General features: G+C 38.5%; 1 protein-coding gene across 5 annotated transcripts in view; it reads left to right on the top strand.

Moving 5' to 3' along the window:
• The window catches only part of MYRFL (myelin regulatory factor like), a 45,735-nt gene extending 34,644 nt beyond the window's left edge, over positions 1–11,091 (top strand). For 3 of the 5 annotated variants that reach the window (XM_067313462.1, XM_013947991.2, XM_067313437.1), the window contains 6 exons: positions 3,006–3,077; positions 5,854–5,941; positions 6,163–6,237; positions 7,991–8,099; positions 10,775–10,849; positions 10,944–11,091. In XM_067313462.1, the coding sequence (XP_067169563.1) occupies positions 3,006–3,077; positions 5,854–5,941; positions 6,163–6,237; positions 7,991–8,099; positions 10,775–10,849; positions 10,944–11,030 (506 nt within the window). In that variant the 3' untranslated portion in view covers positions 11,031–11,091. The remainder of the gene's footprint in view (positions 1–3,005; positions 3,078–5,853; positions 5,942–6,162; positions 6,238–7,990; positions 8,100–10,774; positions 10,850–10,943) is intronic. The other 2 variants (XM_067313445.1, XM_067313455.1) reach the window with 2 other exon arrangements.
• The last annotated feature ends 8,260 nt before the right edge of the window (positions 11,092–19,351 follow it).

Below are 19,351 nucleotides of genomic sequence, written 5' to 3'. Positions count from 1 at the left end.
TTGAAATAATGCTACTTTAGGAGGGCATATTCAACAGACCTTCTACTGTCCCTCTATGTGGCACCTGAATTCTGTGAGTGCAGACACTAATAATGGATGAGCACATTTACTGTAGATCCTAATCCTCTGTGCCTCAAATTTGTTGAGGAAAAGGCTGAGTTGGCAGTGTTCAAAGCGAGTCGGAACAAAAACATTCATAAGGAAGACCATATTTATGAAAAAAAAGAAAAAAAAGAATTCAGCACATCTTTATGAAGTCTTGCAGTATTTGCCTGCTTCTAGCTTAATATGGCCTTTTTTTCCTTTGCGTTATTTGTCTTAAGAACTGGATCCTCTGAAAGATTTAGACTTTCTAACTCCTATTGCTTTCGGTGGACATAAGGAATATGAATACCCTTCAGCATCTAGGCTTTTTCTATTCTCTGCTTCCATCTCAGCAATGCTCTTTGCCTGTCTATTAAAGTTAAGTGCCCCTGGTAACAAGGGGGTGTCCTTACTTTCCATCAAAATATTGCCCCTTCCTGGCATCTCTTCCCTCACAATAAAAGCTTGGTGAGAGCTTCTGGTAGGTTTCAGTTAGCTTTGTGCATTCACATTTACCACCTTCCCCCTGCAAGATACCATCACAAGAAATCAGCAGCAGGTTTTTTCCATGGTAATTTGGTACTGCTTATAGAATATTCCAACTCATGTGAATTAAAACCAGGCAGTACTTGAGGAAAAAGGATACCAGATTTATTGGATAAGTTTATCTGAATATTGTATGAAGAGTTTGGTTGTCCTCATTTCATTTTGGTCATGCCCATACTTTTATACTCAGTATTGAGTAAACTGGGTCTTCATATCCCATGTGGACCTTTAGGAAAACACTCAGAGTTACTATATATGACAGAGTGGAAGTATACCACAATTTATTAGAAGCTACTACAGTGCTTTTTGGTAATTCCTGGTGTTCTGGATTGGCATCTTGAGCTCCAAATAAAAATATTATCAGTCTGGTTTTCTACATTTCATTTGGATTGGACCAACCTAGGGGACAACAAAATGGTAATTTTATGCAGAGTAAAGAAACAAATAAAAATGCATTTCCAGCTTGTTTAGCTTGTTCATTGTTAGTTTGTTCAAATAGTTGAAATCTTAGTAAAATAAATTTATCTTCATCCTAATTTTGTACAGAATTTTGATACTGACTTAATGCTTTCTTTGATCATCTGCCAGACAAAGAATTACAGTGCTAAATATTTAGTAATTCAAAATATGTAATAAATATTCCTGCCAATACTTGCAGAGCTGATGTATTGTATCTACAGGGAGAACATATTTCTTTCAGTGAGCATCCTGTTACCCTTACCAGTGGATGTAGGTTTTCACAGAACAGTTTTCTGTTAATGAGCATGCAAAGTCTCAGGTAACTATCAGTGCATTGTTAATGTATCTAGTCTATTGACAGAAAATAGAAGAGAGGGGAAGGATGATGTGACAACTAGTTTTAAATTGAAAGGAAGAATGAATAAACCTTTTTAGGTCTGCCTCAAGACCTACTGTATGTATACAACTGATTCCATATGTTCAGTAGCCATTCTAGGTGTCTGGCAGCAGATCCCAATGAAAAGAAATGGGATGGTAGATTACTGCAAAATGCAACAGTTACCACCTAAACTGGTAGAAATGACAAATCTGAATGATGAGCAAGTAAATAGAAGATGGCTGGATGGAAGGAAAAACTAGCAGTATCACTGATTCATAATAAAACAAAAAAAACGGCAGAAATTCTAAAGATGGTAAGATGGTTCTGTACTGCTTTGCTTCTCTGCTCTCAGATTCCAGTTGTTAGTGTTGTTCCATGTTCCAGATTACCTATTAGCACTAGGAAAACCTGGATTTTCTTATTTCCCAATTCTGAAATGAAATCAAAACCAAAATCTGGAATAAATAAGGTCAGTCCAGTTGTTTTGTTTCCATCTAAGTGAAATACTGCATTTCAATCCTTGTTTTTGTAAAATAAATTTTTATATAATGAAACAAAGATTTTTGTTCTAAACGTTCATTTAGAAATCAAAATGTTTCCTTTGGAAAACACAGGAATGGGGTATTTCAGCATTTTAGAAATACATGATTCCGTTTTTTCCCAGATGAAATGATATTTGATGCAGCATGATAGTTTAGGCAAGATCAACATTCCTCAGGGCCAGTTTATCAGTAATACTTGCCTGGACAAATTCTTGGCTGGCAATTAGCCTAAAAGCACAGGAGTAGCTTTAAATTGTCTCCCAAGGGCTCGAAGGGTCTTTTGCCTTCTACAAGTTGGACTATGTAATGATTATTCAAAAGATCTTTTAAACTTCACTTTTCTAGAGAAGTGTTGAGAAAAAGAATAGAATAAACCCCCCCATCAACTTAGATTTCCCACCCTAGTTCAACACTTGAAATTACAGAGCTGACTTTAGTGAACATGGTGACAACATTGTTAAAGCTCTGTATTAGTTTCTCTAGTCTGGTGACTCATCCCTCTGTGTCTGAAGCGGAACGTCTTGGGTCAGTCTTCAATGTCTTGTCTTACATTCAAAAAGCTAATTTATTCCAATAGGCTATGTTTACAAGGCAGGTACCCATTGATTTATTTTCTCACTAATAAGAAGGATGTGGCTTTATGATCAGACTTGTGCTGAAGTGCCTGGCTGGATGTTGATTTTCTCTTTCTCTCTCTGTTATAACATTACTGATATTTCTTGTGTGGCATGAAATCTTTTCTCTTAGGCTATTTTTTAAATGTGTTAAATGTCCTGTAGAATTTCAAAAGCTTGTTTCTTGTTATCTACAAATGTCATTTGTTTGTATGTATTTTAGACTGAATAGAGGTGGTTTGTATTTTAAAGGATTCTCATGTTAGTTATGTGTGCCTTTATCCAAGTAATAATTAACAACACATCTTATGATGTGTCCATATTTTGCTGCTATAACTGTGCAAAGCTAACCTGGGAACATCTATAAACGTTCTTTCACAGGAAACAAAAGTAACATGTTCCTTGAAAGTAATTTAATCAAAAATCGTAACAGACCTGATCTTGGAGATGACTGTAAGTCCCACATTTTTTTAAACTGTTTTAATGCATAATTGTATAACTTGGTATTCTGCTGCTAGAATTGAGAGAAGTTTCATTTATAACTGGTTATTATAGGAAATTAGAACTTAGAATTCTATTAAATACCTGCACTATAATTTTCTTGTCATTGTAATTTATTCTTACATCTTCATTAGATTTTTGTAAATACGCTGGCTACCCAGCAAGTTCTTCCTCTCATCCTTGGGGAATTATTGCATAAAGATTGCCTCACACATAATGAGCTCGTCTCAGCTAAACCTGCACCTGTTTCCTCAAGCTACTACTTGAGACAAAAGACTTGGCTTCACATGCAAGACAAGTGACATTTTTCTTGACAGGGGCTAAAATCTCGTAAGGTGATCAACACTGCAATCCCTTATACAGTAAATGCTTAAGCATGCGAGTGGTGTATTTGTGCGCAGGAAGTGCCTGCTACAGTGTAAAGGATGTGTTTGGGGTTTGGCACAATTGACCTAATGGATAAAAGCATGAGCTGTTGAAGGGGGCCTTCTCTGCCTTGGGATCCTGACATTGCCTGCGTTAGTGGAAATGAAATGAAGTTCTGGGGCACAGGACTTCCAGCTTGATTTCAGGCTCCCCTTTTAATGACTATGCGCTGCTGTCAGAGCCAGTCTGGGTTGAAAATATTGATGCTTTTCTGTGATGACGAGTAGCCGCTGATTGCAGATATTGTAATGATATATTCTGGCATTCATTCAGCATGAGCAGGATTATGCCTTGTCTTTTCAGTTATGTGGATGCTCTGTTCTACAGTTTTTTTTTTTTTTTAATAAATGTTTGATTAAAGATTGGGCAATACTTGTATAATAAAACATTTATGCAGTGGCATGCACTGAAAGCAGGCTGCTACCCATGGCCATGCAAGGAATAGAGCACATGTTCTGCTTGCTGCCTGCGTACACAAGAGTGAGATGATCTGAGAAAAATCACTCCCCTTCTGACTTTTTTACAGTGGCTGCACACCCCAGAATAGGGTTTCTTTGGCAAACAGAAATGTTCTTCTCTGCTAGCTCTTTGAGACAGACATACTCGATTTCCTTCCCTCCATCACTTAAGTATGTGTGTGGGTATTTGCATGCTGAAAGTTAAGCAAGTGCTACTGCATAGAAGCACAAGTCAGCCTATAATCATCAAGTCCCTGTGCAGTGTTTTTGCAGAACAGAAGAACAGAAACTCAAAAGCAGTGTTCACAGTGCAAGGTGAAGAACAGACTTGGGCCTGCTGAAACACATCCTCTGTATGCTTTCTACACCACATTGCCAGACTTAAAGCATTGGCAGCATAGGCAACAACTGGATTCTGGCTATCTGCTTGTGGGTCTCATATCCCAACCCCACATGGGTCATCCCTATCCCATCAGCGGTGTGAGCATAGGCCCCTTGAGGGGATTAAATCTGTTCAGCCCCTTCCGTTTCAGGCGCTCCATGATTCAGCCTGAAGCGGGCTAGCTTGGGGGCCTGAGACATGGTTGAATGGTGGACCTGCACTGATCTGACTCTGTAGATGTCTCCAGAAGGAATAAGCTTTGCAGGATGCAGCACAGTGCAGTGATTCCTAGGTCAGCTGTGAAAACAGAAGCAGTACAGCTGTGTTAGCTCGCTGCTTCTTGCTGCCTAACTCTTTGCAGGGCTAATTCACTTAGGGGAGAGCCACGCCAGTATGGCTATACTCTTCCTCTCACCATAACTACCCCCTTCAGATAACACCTATGAGGCACAGAGAGACTGGCCCATGGAAAGGCAGAAAGCCTGTGGCAAACTGGGGAACTTAATCCAATCTGGTTAGGGACATAACCACTCAGGTAACCAGTTACTTTACTCAGCTTTCCTGGTAGTCAATACACCAGCTATGTTTTGAGTTTTTTTCGGAAAGTAAGTTTTCAATTAGCAGTATCTAACTGCATTACATGCTGCCCTGAAACATATTCTATGATATATGTGCATGTATATATACAATCATATACATGTGTGTATTTATACATGAGATGTTGAGCTAATTTTAAAATATGAACTTTTAGAGTTTGTGTTTCGCATTCGCATTCCTCAGATTGTCAACTTCCTCCAAGATCAGGATCTAAGTATTGGAAAGAGATCAGCATAGTATCCCAGATCTGCTGCGTTTGGTTGCTCCTATTGCCGCAGTTTACTTAGGATCAAAGTGCAAATATATTTTTGGTTAGCTGAGCATATTTTGATCCATATTTCATGATGTTCTTATATGTAGAATATTACAGAACTCTAAGCTCTTGAAAATTCAAGGCAGAGCTTTATGAAGATAGTATAATACCCTTTAGATTTAGGTAGTTTCTCTGGATACACGGTTAGAAACAAGTTTTGTTGCATACCAAATCATTTCTCTCAGCAAAGGTAACGATTTTCAGATTAATGGATACTTGCATGAGCATGGCTGCTAGTACATTAAAATGAACATTGACATATTTGTATGCCAGTTGGGCTATCATCAAAATGGTCTTTAATGTCTGGTCAAAAGAAAATATTTCAGTTTGAGGTGCCCAGGCTGTTTGTCCATGTAAAGCACAAACAAGGGATCCCATGTCCCCTGTAACTTCAGAATGAATGTAATCAATCAAAGGTTTTGACCAAGGGCAAATTTAGACCAGTAGCAACTTCTGTAGTGGCAAACAAGCAAGCAGATGCTAATATTATTATGCTCTTATCTGAGATTTCTGAAATAATCAAGAAGAAAACATTATTCCTAATGTTTTTAGGGATTGATACAACAATCAGATCCATACAGATTTTGGAAACTCAGCAAAGCATTGACAGTCGCTATTGTAGTAAAAATCTACAGTGCAGGTAGGTAAATTGTTTTATTATGCTTTATTGTGGTGGGATAGGAGTACCATAAATGTGACAGGGCTACTTGATGGGCTCCTTCTCACAGCTTTCTGTAGTGTACATGAGCTTTTTCTACATTTTCACATTTTTTCCTTTTAAATTTAAAAGCAACTTCCATGTTTTTGCAAAGATGATATCTATATTAAAATCCTATGTGCATTAATGCCACCTTTTATCAGGTCTGGAAATTACAGCTATGTTATTCCCATTAACAAACACACGCCCACGAATGTGGAAATCTCCCTGGAAATCAAGTAAGTGCAATTAAAGATAATGCGTCCATAACAAGATGGTGATTCATTTTTTGCTACTAATTCTTGCCTGATTTCTATTCTGATACTAAATGAAATCCATCTGTATTCAGAGGAGCGGGACAAATCTATGCAAAACTAAGTCCTTAACTTAGACCTCTGGGGAGATCCTTTGCTGAAACATAAGCCTAGTACTGCTTTCAGGGCAATGACAATTTCACCCATCAAGGCAGGTATTAAAATCCAGTAGTCTTAAGCTTTAATCTTGTAATTATTTGAATAGACATGTACTCCTGTATCAGCAGGACTGTTTTTTAGTGTAGAGAAATGTTATTAGGAACATGCATAAATAACTCCCAACAATGACATTTATAAGTGAGTAAAGTCTTTGGGGCAGGGACCGTCTTTTTGACTTGCTGAACCAAGCCCAGTAAAAGGGGATTCTTGTGCAGGAATACTAGCTCTGGTAATACAGAGAATTAGGATTTACACCAGGAATAAGCAGCAGACTTACCTCTCAGCAGAGGTGCTCTTCTGAAATAAAAGTCTAGCTCTGTTGTGTTCTCCCAGAAGTAACATATCCTTTCTTTTGGGGCTGTTCTCTGATAGAGGCCAGCGTTAGCCAGAAAAGCTGCTGAACGCTTTGCTCAATGACACTTGATAACTCCAGTCTGTCCAAGACAAGGCCTTATGAAGTTACAGATAGTCTTTAAGTCCAATCTATTGATCTTAAAAAGTACCACCTTGTAAACATCCTTCTTTAGACCCAAAGGTCTCAGTTAAGGACTTAGTTTTGCGTGGATTTGTCCTACTCCTCTGAACAGAGGTGAGAGGAGATATAACAGAACTCCTGAAGTACCTACTCATTTTCTGCAGCAACTGAAAATCTGCATTTTAAACTTTATAAACTAGTGGTGAAGCCTTCCCGTGTAGGGAGTAATAGATTTTATTCAGAGTTTCACTGAAATAGTTGCTGAATTTATTGTGGATATTGGGTTATTTGGGGGGGAGGGGGAGTTTTCAATCTATACTTTTTCTATAACCTTTCACTTAACAAAAACTCGGACCCAAACATATCTGAGTTACTGCTGTGTCCAAGTACTAAGATAATACATCAAAAATATGGAAAACCTTTATGCCACTGAATAAAATCAAATGAAACCAACACACAATATTCACATCTGGTCTAGGACAGAAGATGTGGCATATATGAATACTTGTTTGCACGTGTACAGTGGCAAGTGTTAGTTATTTATATAGGCCCCTGTTTTAAGGCTTATTTGGGGTTTGTCTTCCATAAAATTGTCTGCTATTTTGTTTAGATGCCCAAATATCCTCTGGCATAGGCATGTTATGCCTATGTGTGACATAAGCCATGCAGCCCAAGCCTGTCATGACCATTGAGTTGTATAAAAAGTCATATATAATAGCATCTGGTATGAATAGGCTTAAGGTTTAAGGAAGTTAATATACGTTTCTAGATTTATCTTAATGACTGTAAAAATCACCCAGATTTCCAAAAGCAAAACTTCCTCCATTCATGGAAGGGAATGGAGCAAGTTTAGAGGTTGGTGGCTCAGTTTTTTTTTCCTTCATATCAACCAATTAAATAATTTCCTCTCCTTTATTTCTCCATAATTAATATTTTGTTCCACGTAAGGATTTTTTTCCCCCTATTATTTATATTGTATTATATATATGGTTATTTTATTTAAGAGCAGTGGAATAAATCCTTATTTTTTTCTCTTTGTTGAAGCACTACAGAACCATTAATTGTATTCCTCTGCAAAGTCACGTTTGGAAATTATTGCCCCTATTATGCTTTAAGCCGAAGCAGTGGGAAGGTTTTCCCAGAAACCACACAGGTAATATTTTTGCAGTAATACTCTGGCTTGTGGGAATCATATTTATATACTGTGTCCCACATGGCTGCTTTTTCATCTCTTCCTTTAAAAGTAATTTGCAAAAGTGAAAAGAAAATTGAGCTTCGTGGAGGAAAAAGTGTTCAATTCTCTGACAGTTTTGGCCATTGGAGCCATACAGCACTGAAATAATTTGATTAGCTTTCTCCTTTCCCCTTGGCCTCCAGAATGATGTTTCCTTCTATTAGCTATCTCTGTTTTTCATAAAAGCATCAAAGTCTCATTGATAAGACATCATGATCCCTTGAATGTAGGTGCTCTTGACGCCAGTGGTGTTGTGTGGATGCGTTCTGGTATAGAGGGAGATCCAGAAGGTGGAAAAGACTTGTTATAACATCTGGCTCCACTGAGTAGCCTCACAGAGCCATGATTATAAGAAATGAATGAATGAATGAATCAATCAAGAGATAGAAGACCCCAGGGAGAAGATCTCCATCTCCAAAGTGTGGAAAGGAGAGTAGCTGATGGCAGCTAGTCCCCTTGGCCGGGTCAACAGTGCGTTTATGGGCACTTGGGAAAAAGAAACAGCCCATTAGAAGCTGACTCATAAAATTATTAGCCACTAAATTTTGATCTTAGTTAAGGTGGTAGAAATCCAGGTATACTTCAAGTCTACCAGACATAACTGGCTTTGGCATGGCCATAATCAGATAGCTAGGATGTGACCTTTTGGTGTGGGTCAGTTTTCTGCTGCATTTTGTAAAAAAACATCTAGTGACTCTCTAAAGACCCTAGAAAAGATTTTTGAGTCTACTCACTCCTATAACTCATTACATTTCCAGAGATACTTAAGAAATGGGAGTACTTTTCGCCCAGGGCCTTAGAAGACAGAGTCCTCCAAATTCTCATCTATTGTACTGTTTCCATTGTTATCTTATGGGTAGCAAATTCCAGTTTTTAAGTCTTGGCTTCACTGAAAACAGTGGTAGTATTCCCATTTATTTCTGTGTGAACAGGAGTTTACCAGTAAAGCTCTGTAGAGAAAGTTATTTAGTGTAAAAGCAAGAATTATTTTCATGTCATTCTCTGAATTATCTTGATGGGAATAAAAGTTGTTAAAACATGTTAGCTTTTACCACTAAAAAGTTATTTAGAAACCTGATCTTGAAAACTGTAGATCATCTCCAGGGAAGTGATGAAGACTTTAAACTCCCTTCAAATTCTAGGGAAATAGAAGACTCTTTATGTTACCAGGTCCTCAGATTTGTCCACGTTGCTTGGAAATGTTTATTCTGGCCAAAAAAATTAGGAAAGACAGAAGCAAGGATGGTAGCATTAAGGATGGTAGCATTTCTGAACAAACTGTTCAGAAGGAGGACCCTACATGAAATTGGAAGTCCTTTCACCAACTTTAAATTGTTGGTCTATGGTACCATACAGAGTATGTTCTTAGTTGGTTTTAAATTACTTTTTTTGGTGCTTTGTCAGTTTAGAGCAGTTGGGATACCTGCATCCTTACGCAGACTTTAAATAAACTTTCCAATTACCTTTGCAAAAAGTTATAGGCGTGTCTGCAACAGCTGCAAAAAACCACCAGGCTCAAGTAAATGAAGTTCTCCAAATTTTGACCAGTCTACTGTAATTCCAACACTCCTTGAAATTACGTCAGACCCAGAGAGTTTGCCCATGCAGAAATATCCCTGAAGCTTACTGCCAAAGCTGGCCGAAGAGATTTCATGTGTCAACCTGAAATCTGCATCAAAAGTCTAAAGCCAGCTAGCTTCCAGCAGCAGTGAGTATTCGGGTTTGACCTGACTCAGAATAGAAACACTGCCTGGTTGGAGAATTTTTTTCATGAGGATTTTCCTGAGGACTGGAAGGCTTATCCCCTACCAAAGGGTAGGACAGCAATTATTTGGACTCTGGGCAATTCTCACATAAGTTGTGTCATGTAAGCCTATCATCTCCAACACAGAGAATATGTCAGAAAGTGGAGTGAGGAAAGAAAGAGAAAGGAGTTGAGACATTAGGAACTGATGAAATAAAAAATATCCTAGGAGTACCAGAATGGATCATTAGAAAAAAAAGGAGATGAGGGTTGAATTTTATTCAGTGTAGGATAAAAATTACAGATACGAAATATATTATTTCATTTGTACATTGCAGGACACTGCAATCAAAAGTAAAATGAAATCTTCCCAGCATCTCTTTTTGAAATATTGAGTGAAGGTGAAGACGCTGCTCATATCTTTCGAACATATAGAGAAACTTTCACTGCCTTCTGAACAGGACTAATGTTGCTACTTCTAAATCAGCAGAATTGCCATTTCCCTTTATTACAGCTTTCAGGTCACCTGGCACAGCAGTGACAACTCCTATTGGCTGTACAATTTGCTTTGAAGACTAGAGAGGGAGTTCAGTTATTCAGAGCCAGCTGAGAGTCGCTGGGAGCCAGATGTCTGTCAGTTCCTGTTCAGAGCTGATCAGAGCAAAACCACATTTGCAAGGTTTAAAGTCAGCACTTTGTCTTTAAATGCTCCAACTAGCTCTCAGGTCTTGTTATCATAATTATCGAATGCACTGCATTTGTCAATGAAATGTTTCCACAGCCTATCTTTCTCTCCAACTGAATGTGAAATAAGGTTATCAAATCTCTTTCTCTCTCATTTATTATCTAGGGATATCAGCATATTTGGATTCTCCCTGTAGCTAGGTTGTATGACAGCGCATACTATTTCCGTGTAGCTGCACCGGTAAGCTTTTTTCAAATGGGAACACAGCAAAAGATAAAGAACATCTGAGCTGAGAGAAGATCCTATATTAATCTCCTTTATTTTTCTTCTGCAGGATCTTGCAGACTGCTCAACAGATCCTTATTACGCTGGAATGTTTTTTACTGATTACTACTTCTATTTTTATCGACAGTGTAAATAAAATGTTGCCAATCATTCTGTTTTTTGGAGAAATAACAATGAAACTCTTGGTATGAAAAAGAGACTCGTGTATTTCTTTGGATTTTTTTAAAACCTTTTGCTGAGTTATATGTCATTTTCTAGTTTGTTTTAATCTTAACTTAAAAAAAGGAGAAAAATAAAGCATTTGACCATGACCATAGCTCTGCACTTCCAGAAACTGCTTTAAAAGGACATGATGCAGTGGAGTACCTGATGTGTAAGGAAATAATTACGTTGTTGTGAAATTACAAGATATGGTAAATATAACAAAAAGAAATATGTAGGAGCTCTACTGAGCTGGGATACACTCCAGTCTTCAGAAGATGGTAATAAAATGTCATTTGCAGTCAAGAGGCCTGCTTCAGTCCTGCAGGTATTTCTCTTAGTATCGGTTGCCTTTATTTATTTATTTATATATATATTTTTTTCCTGAATACAAAAACAAAACAAAACAAAAACTTTGAGAGAGAGAAATGTAGCACAGTGCAAATGTGCTCTAAAATAAGTGCTGTAAGTTAGGGAATAGTGGTTTGATTCCTCAGTGCATGTAAGTATTTCCATTTCAGAAAGCAGTACCATCGTTACCATTACGACTGTGCAATTTAACGATGCTGCTGTTTGAATGAGATGTGTTTCAGCTACCTTTTTTTAATTGTACAGCAGGAATGAACCATTTGCTCCTAATATCAGGTTATTTTTTCTTGGTGTTTGTGATTTGTGTTAGTGTGATGGATGAAAATAAATAGTTGAGAAGAATAATGTCTTGCCTGCACAGCTTTCTAAGATGGATGTGGATACACACTTGCATGGAGAAATCTTTCTGTTTGTGCTTAGGAAATATATTTATAAGGTAAAGTTGTTTGCATGAAATTTCATATTAGTTGCTCAGACAGAAGGAATACAGATATAATAATCAAGTATGAATTGTGCGTTGGGTGTGCCTAGAACAATCATTTGTTCTGTGTAGAGAAAGGAAGTAAATGCAATGGAGAGACTGTAGGCTTTTAAAGATTTTTAATGTAAAAGTTACATGTGAACAACATTACTCTGAATGAAATTATTTAGCAGTCAGAGGAAAAAAATGAGGAAAAAAAAGTCTCTAAAAATGAGCTGACCAGTCTTAGTAAACACCAATATGTCTTAATTGTATATTTATTGCCTGATGACACGATGGGAGAGTTTAATTTGTTTCTGTGCCTTCATTTGGCGCTTCTTTTCTCACTATTGCTGGATTCTATTAAGTGTGACCTTCTCACTGAATTTTTGAGATGCATATGCTCCAATTAGGGTTAACTGCAATGTCCTTGGCTTTGTTTGGTTTGCCTTAAATGACTCACTACTTTGACTTCACCTTAAACTGCCTTTTTTTGCTTGGAAAGTATTTATAATAGAGATGACATATTCTGTAATATCCTAGAGACTAAGTGGACTTGGAACTAAGGATCCAAAAGATCAGAAGAAGTTTTTGCCTTTAGATTTCTGTGGTAAATGCCTGAGGGTGATTCCTAAAAAGTTTCACCCAGTCACAGATGATAATGCACATGCATTTTGGAAAAAAGACTGTACATTTCTAGACCCACCTGCTTTTCATCACATGTTGTTCTGGGTTGAAATACTCTTCCTATGGCTGAGAGCAGTGCAGTAGGAGAATATAAGCTCCCAGTATTTAATGTCATCGAAACTCTTCCTAAGATTAGAATCTGGCCTGAGATGCATGTGGGAGAGCAAATAGTTTCTTTGTGAAAAAGCTCACAGTGATTTTATTAGAAATTAATTTGCCAGTTTAAGAATTTTCAACCCGTTCTTTACTCCTGGCATATGTTTTTGGTGAGGCACTCTTGAAGATTTGATTCAGATTTAAGATGACAAGTTGCTGTACAAAGACTGTGTTCTAACATGTCCATGGTAACAAAAATCCACCTCAGCCTGTTCCTGAAGTCAGGCAAGAGCTAGGAAAAAACTGGCAAAATGAAATACTTGGCATTGAAAGAACTGTGATAAGTAGTCTTCAGGCTCCTGACAAAATCTGAGAGTCACAATGAGCTGAAAGACTTTTAAAATGGGAGGGCATATTTACAGTAGTGTTTTGATCATTTTAAATAGGGATCACATTATCCCTATCCTATTACCCCTTATTAAAAGGGACTTCTGTCCCTTCTTGATGTGAATTATATTGTAGCAGGGGTACCACTGAATGAGTCAGTGGATCAGTGAGGCCAGGAGAAAATAGCAGCAGTGTAACTGAACCCTGAGCATCCCTGAACATGCTGTATTTTTCCATCCAGAAATGTTGTCCTGTTGGAAAAGAAAAGCTTTGCTGTTCCCTGGGATTTCTGTATGACCAACAGCTACCACACAACAGTCACTGGGCATGTATAGTTTGAGCACTTACACCAGGTCCATAAGTGCAAGAGAAGATACCCAGTGTACATGCCTATACTTCCTATTCATAGTACTTCCTACTCCCTGTTCAGCCTATGCTTGCGTTATGGCTCCTTTGGCTGCTGGTCGTCTGTGAAATCCCAGGAGATGTAAGTCTCCTTCCACCTGGATAATGTTTTCAGAATAGTTTGAATTTGTGTGCTGGCCATCTGTAAAGTGCATATTCAGAGGGTTCAACAAACCCAAGAGTCTTGCCTAAATACAGAGGTTGATGTCTGGATTTTCATCCATTTTGGTATGATTTGGTATGATCTAGGAATGATTCTCACTCCCGTATCTGCTAAGCCTTCACTTTCCTGTGTCCAGAGAGGTGGAATTCATCTTGACACCACCGAACCTGTGATATGCTGCCTCTGGCAATCCTTCCTTATGTGTGAGTTGGTCTTGTTATCCCTTGAAGAAAGCAACATTGAACTATGACTGTCCATAGGAGAATACCCTGGGGAAGATATGGCCAGCAGCATTTTTCTTCCTGAACAACTAAAGGAAGTAAAGATTGATTTTCTTCTGAATGAAAAACATTGTTCTTAAAGATTTCAAGCATTTCAGCTGTTTTTCTGCCTTTTCTGTGTGTTCAGTGATAAGGTTACACTTTTTAACAGTGGTCATTACAACGTAATTTGAAAAAGTGTTGTGATATGGAATAATGCATTATTAACGTTTTACATACATTGTACCTGGAATGGGAAACCCTCTTCCCTTACCTCTTTTGAGCACAATTCCAGACATTGCTGAAGTATTTTCTCCTAACTTGAAAGGGAACTGAGCAAACTTCCACTCTAGGTGATACAGCCAGCCATTAATTGCAGGAGGCAGAGCACCCTAGGGCCAGAATAGGGCAATTTGGTATGATCTCATCTGCATTACAAGCCATGTTTTTCATATCAAGAACATGATATGACAGTTCACATTTTTATTGACTGTGACATAAATTATTTAGCTTTGGTTTCAGTCAGTTTGATCTAGTGGTGATGGCAGCATTTTAATTGCAGACGGAGCAAGCACCTTAGGACACGTGAAAGCCATATACTCTAAGAAGAGGCTGTAAGAGGGAAATCCTGTACAGGCACCCCATGAAAACCAAGCACAAGGCAAAACCACAGAATGAGTGATTCTGGGGTATGACTCCACAGCTGGCATAGCTGAGGCAACTGCATTACCTTCAGGCACAACCCGAGCTGAAGCTGCATACAGCTGTGAGCAAAGGAGCGTTCTGCTTTCTGGCTGCAGCTCAGTTCAAATAAAACAGCTATCTCTTTCATTCAGAAGAGGCCTGATAAGTAATAAATAGGATATTTCTGTTGATCTAGTCAGATGATGTGAGCCTGCTGTGAGAAGTTAGAGATCCAAAATCAGAGTTTGAAGTCCTGCACTGCACAGGTCTGAAGGCAGACCTAGAGGTGAGCTTTTGATAAAGTCCTGCTTATTTGCATTTTTCTAGGATCATAGATTGCTTTCTGTAATCAGAAAAATACTTGCACTACAGTTGTTAACAGGTTAAGTCCTACCCACAGTGTGGTAATTTGCTCACTCAGGAGTCATTCATTTCTTAGGTTACAAATCTATTGCATAGATGGAACCTGAGACAATCTAATTGAAAAAAAAATGAATACCTGATTTATGTTGTGTTTACTTTTTCTCTCCTTGTTGAACTGAGTGTTAGAACAGCTTAAAAATAGATCAGTTCATTGTAGGTATAAAAGCTAGTGTTTCAACATACACAGAAAAGTCATGATTTAGAAACTAGTTGCAGTGCTTTAAGACTATAATATGCTGCTTTATATGAAGACATGGCTCTTATAAAGTGACATTACAGTAGACTTAAAAGCATTGGACACAAACGATGGAAACTGTCATTACAGGAATCTTACACTGATCTTACCTTCATCTTGGAATAATTGTACTTAATGTTCCAGCTAAACAAAGAAACTAAATTTCCTACAGATTTGTGTTCTATATCCCTGACACTCCACCACTGCCGAAACCTCAGCCCCTCTTCTGCCTTCCATGGATCCTCCATCCAAGAAGTGTTTACTTCCTCTCACTTCTCCTACCTGCCTGACAAGGCAAAAAGCAGGACCAGCTCTCATTTGAGCTATTCTCATATTGACTGGGAAGCTGGCTGCTTCCTCACAAAGGGAATTTCCACCTCCCTTTGAAAATATTGAATTGTGCTTGTCTTTGTATGTGGGCCACTAATCTGGGTCTTTTTCTCTACTCAGCTTCAGATTTTCGTGAATCTTGTAGAAATGTTATATAGTTGAGTCTCTATCGAAGTTGATTATAATTGCTGAATGCATTAAAAATTATTTGTAGGCAGAACAGCCAAGTTGATCGTATAAGCTTGAAAAATTAAAGTTCTGTTTAAAACCAAGATTTGGTTCATTCCAGACAAATGATAATCTTGAGTGATGTATCTTAGATTTCACAGGGAAGATGGTGCTTTTTCAGACAAGTTGTTTGGGACGTTCTAGTTTGTAGGTCTGGAGCTTTGGATGACATCTTCGAAACTAAAGAGTTTTGGATTCAGTCTTGCTCCTCTATAGACATGGGGCCAGTCATGTAGCCTTTATGCCTTGAATCTTCATTGGTAATACTGAGCTGATAGTATTTTCCCTTCTTGAAGGGACAGAGGGAACTTGTCCAAGTCAGAATAGGTTAAAACAAAAAAAATTAATGGACTCTAAGTACTTCAGGCAGCCTGACTTCCTCATAAATGTAGTCTCCTCTCCCCCACTCCAACTTCCCCTAACAGCATGTTTTCTGTCAAAATTGCACATGAATGTTTTCAGCCCAAGTACGAGTCCTGTATTCAAAATAATAGGTTTCACACTGGCAATCCTGACCCAATTTTAACCTTAGTTGCTATGGCACTAGCACAGGCTGGGCGGTTGGCACAGGCAGAGCAATGTGGCGATGGTACATAAGTCTTTTGTTTCTCCTTGGCTTGGATCCAGGGAGCTTGTTTCCTCTCTTCTCCCTTTACTCTGCAGCAGCTGGCGACAGCTTACATCTGCAGGCGAGGAGCAACAGCGAGGGTGTAGCCTCTGCTGGGTCTCCAGGTTGGTCCCCCAGATGAGCCATCTTTGCTGGGCTTCTTCCAGTCACTCAGCACAGTTCCCCTTCAGACCACAGCTCTGTTCCTTTGGTTACATACCCAAATACTGGAGAAGCCTTCACCTTCTTGCTGCTCTTGGGCTTTGAGCAGGCTGACTCTCCTCTTACTTGACTAGCTGTTTTCCAGCCATCCTGTGTCCTGCTTTGCTCCTTCCAAAGAAGGAACTTGTTACAATACTTTTAAAGGATAAGATTTAAAGTAGGTCATCTTCTTAGTAAAGGGGAAGGAAGGAAACTGACTTTTATGAACAGGATTTAAAAAACCCCCTCATTTTGTTAAAGGCAATGCTTTAATTTCTTGTTGATGTTAAATATATTGCAATTGCATGCACACAGTAATATAAGCACAGGATTTGCAAATTTGAGTTTAATGTTAATTTAGCTTGCAGAGATACTCTGTGGGGTAATCAGTGTTTTGAATTTTTCATTCAATCTTAATGTTACACTTTCCCTTCCACAACATAATCTAAACCACAGACCAGCTGGCTGTGTTGATTAAAATCCTCTTCCTGCTTTTTATTAATCTTCATGGTTCTGTCCTAGAATTATGAAGTGGTCATAGTCTATCAGAAAAGAAATTTGTTGGAGCAAAATGCAGTATTTACAAATCGAGATTTCTGCCTAAAGCATATTGCTGATTCCTAAAATAAGCTGCATCCTGAATGCCTCGTCACGTCCACACAGCCTTACACAAGTTTGGAACAAAGTTCTTCAACTTACTTAGCAAGAATTTTTTTTTGTATTTGGCTGACATATTTCGTCAGTGAAAACCTAGATTAAGAGAATGTCATTATGGGATAGGCCAGAGACTGAGCATTTTTGTTGTCAATAGGCCTAATCCTGCCTTTCTTGGTCAGGTTTATTCAGGCAAGCTCTTCATTTGGACTCTCATTGCCTTTAACTTGCTGGCAGAAGGAGGTCAGGGTGTTGCTGTAAAGGAAAGTACCTGTCTGGGTGTCAGAAGTTCCTCAGGATGCACAGCGAAGGGACAGTAGCTGTTCTCGGATGGAAGGTGATGAAGCAGCAGGAAGGATGCTTTAACTCCCCAAATTTATCCCAAGGCTGCTGGGGTACAGACTCTGTCCTGCTTGATCTGAAGTTCCTTACACACAGGCCATTTGTCCAGGCTGAATGAGATTCACCCCAAACAAGTAACATTTTTGAGTTCACTGCACTGCGAACATGCTGTGTGTGTGTGTGTGTTTTTTTAAAAAGATTTGCTCATGATGAACTGACTTTATAACTAGTTTGATGTGATGATTAGGCAATCACTTTAGCATGTATTTTTTTCAATTCTCTCTTGTTAACAAAATGAGGCAGTATCTGAATATAATTTATCTTTTCCTGATTTTTCACAAAGGCTGTTTAGGACCTCAGATCTGCTTGCTGAGACATTTGGATCTCTTTGGACCTAGGTATTGTTCATATGGTTATATCCTGTATTTATGTCACCTATACTTTGGCCGAGATGAGTACCATCTCCTAAGGATGGTGCTCAGTGAAAATATTATGTAAATATACAGATTTACATATAGGCTTTAGCTGCACTCTTTTCTTCCCTACTGTTTATTGCTGGTGGGGACTGTATCAATACATACATTTGGGGTGAGGATAGGGGCAGAGTCAGCACAAAATGATGATGAATGCTTGTGATTGCTGCCACAGTATAAATAATAATGCATACTAATACCTGGGAATTTTGCTACTGGGAGTCAAGTCTGACCTTAAACTTTACTCTTTTATCTCCATAGTGACACTTACTTGGAAACATCCATTTTTACTATTCAAAATAAATTGTTTTTTGAATTCTGTCATTGTTATCTGTTTTGAGCTTCCTAAGGGAGCTGTAAGTTATGCCAGTTGAAGAGTCTGTGCGCCAGAGTTTTCCAGAAATTTTTTTCTCACTCTAAGAAAAGAAATCCTCTAGCTCACCATGTCTCTCACCATTTCAGGGATACCCAGCCTACAGCAGAGTAGGACAGAGTTGGGCTATGAAATGTGAAGTATCTGCTGTGTTAAAAACATGGCCTTCCACGACACCAAGGAAAAGGAGGTTTCCTAAAAGCAAGTTCTACTATGACTTGAACACAAGCTCTGTCTATTTGGGAGTTAGTCTTTTGTGAATTGAACTGTTTTTTTATCTTGCGGGTATCATAAGCCTCTTCAGAGTTGGCCCTCCTGGAAGCCACAATTCTCAGTTTCTCAGATGGTTTGGAGGCTGCTGCAGCCTTACAGTTTTGCTCATTTTAATCTTCAAAAAGCCATTCATTTTTTCATACTTTGGAGGGTCTTGGGTCCAGAAAAGTTAGTTCTGGCTTCCCCTCTTCCAAGTTTACTTTTGTCAGTTATCCAGGCATTTACAATAATTTTCAACGCTCTAATTTTTTAAGGCATAGAAACTTGCACTAGGAGTGCTGTGATAACCTCGTTACTGTCAGGATGCTGGCGAGCACTGGTTGTTTGAATACTGAAGGTTCATGGGCACTACTTAAAAAAACAAACCTCAAATGTTACTGGGTGAAGAAGGTTGATTGCCTTGTTATTTCTCCTCATGATTATGCAGCTGTTACTTTAACTGGACATGTGCCATCTCGGGCGCTTTCTTTCATATCTGCACACAGTGATAGGGTTTTGGCCACAGAACTTGCTCATAGCTGCATTCAATTTATATTCTTCCCCTGAATTTCCATCTTGCTTCCTTTACTGTGTCATGACAGAAGCACCTAAGTTATCTTCTGTGCA

This window comes from Apteryx mantelli, chromosome 1 (assembly GCF_036417845.1).
Source record: "Apteryx mantelli isolate bAptMan1 chromosome 1, bAptMan1.hap1, whole genome shotgun sequence".
NCBI classification, from domain to species: Eukaryota; Metazoa; Chordata; class Aves; order Apterygiformes; family Apterygidae; genus Apteryx; species Apteryx mantelli.
The sequence above is the reverse complement of the archived record's forward strand: the minus strand, read 5'-3'. Positions and strand labels throughout refer to the sequence as shown.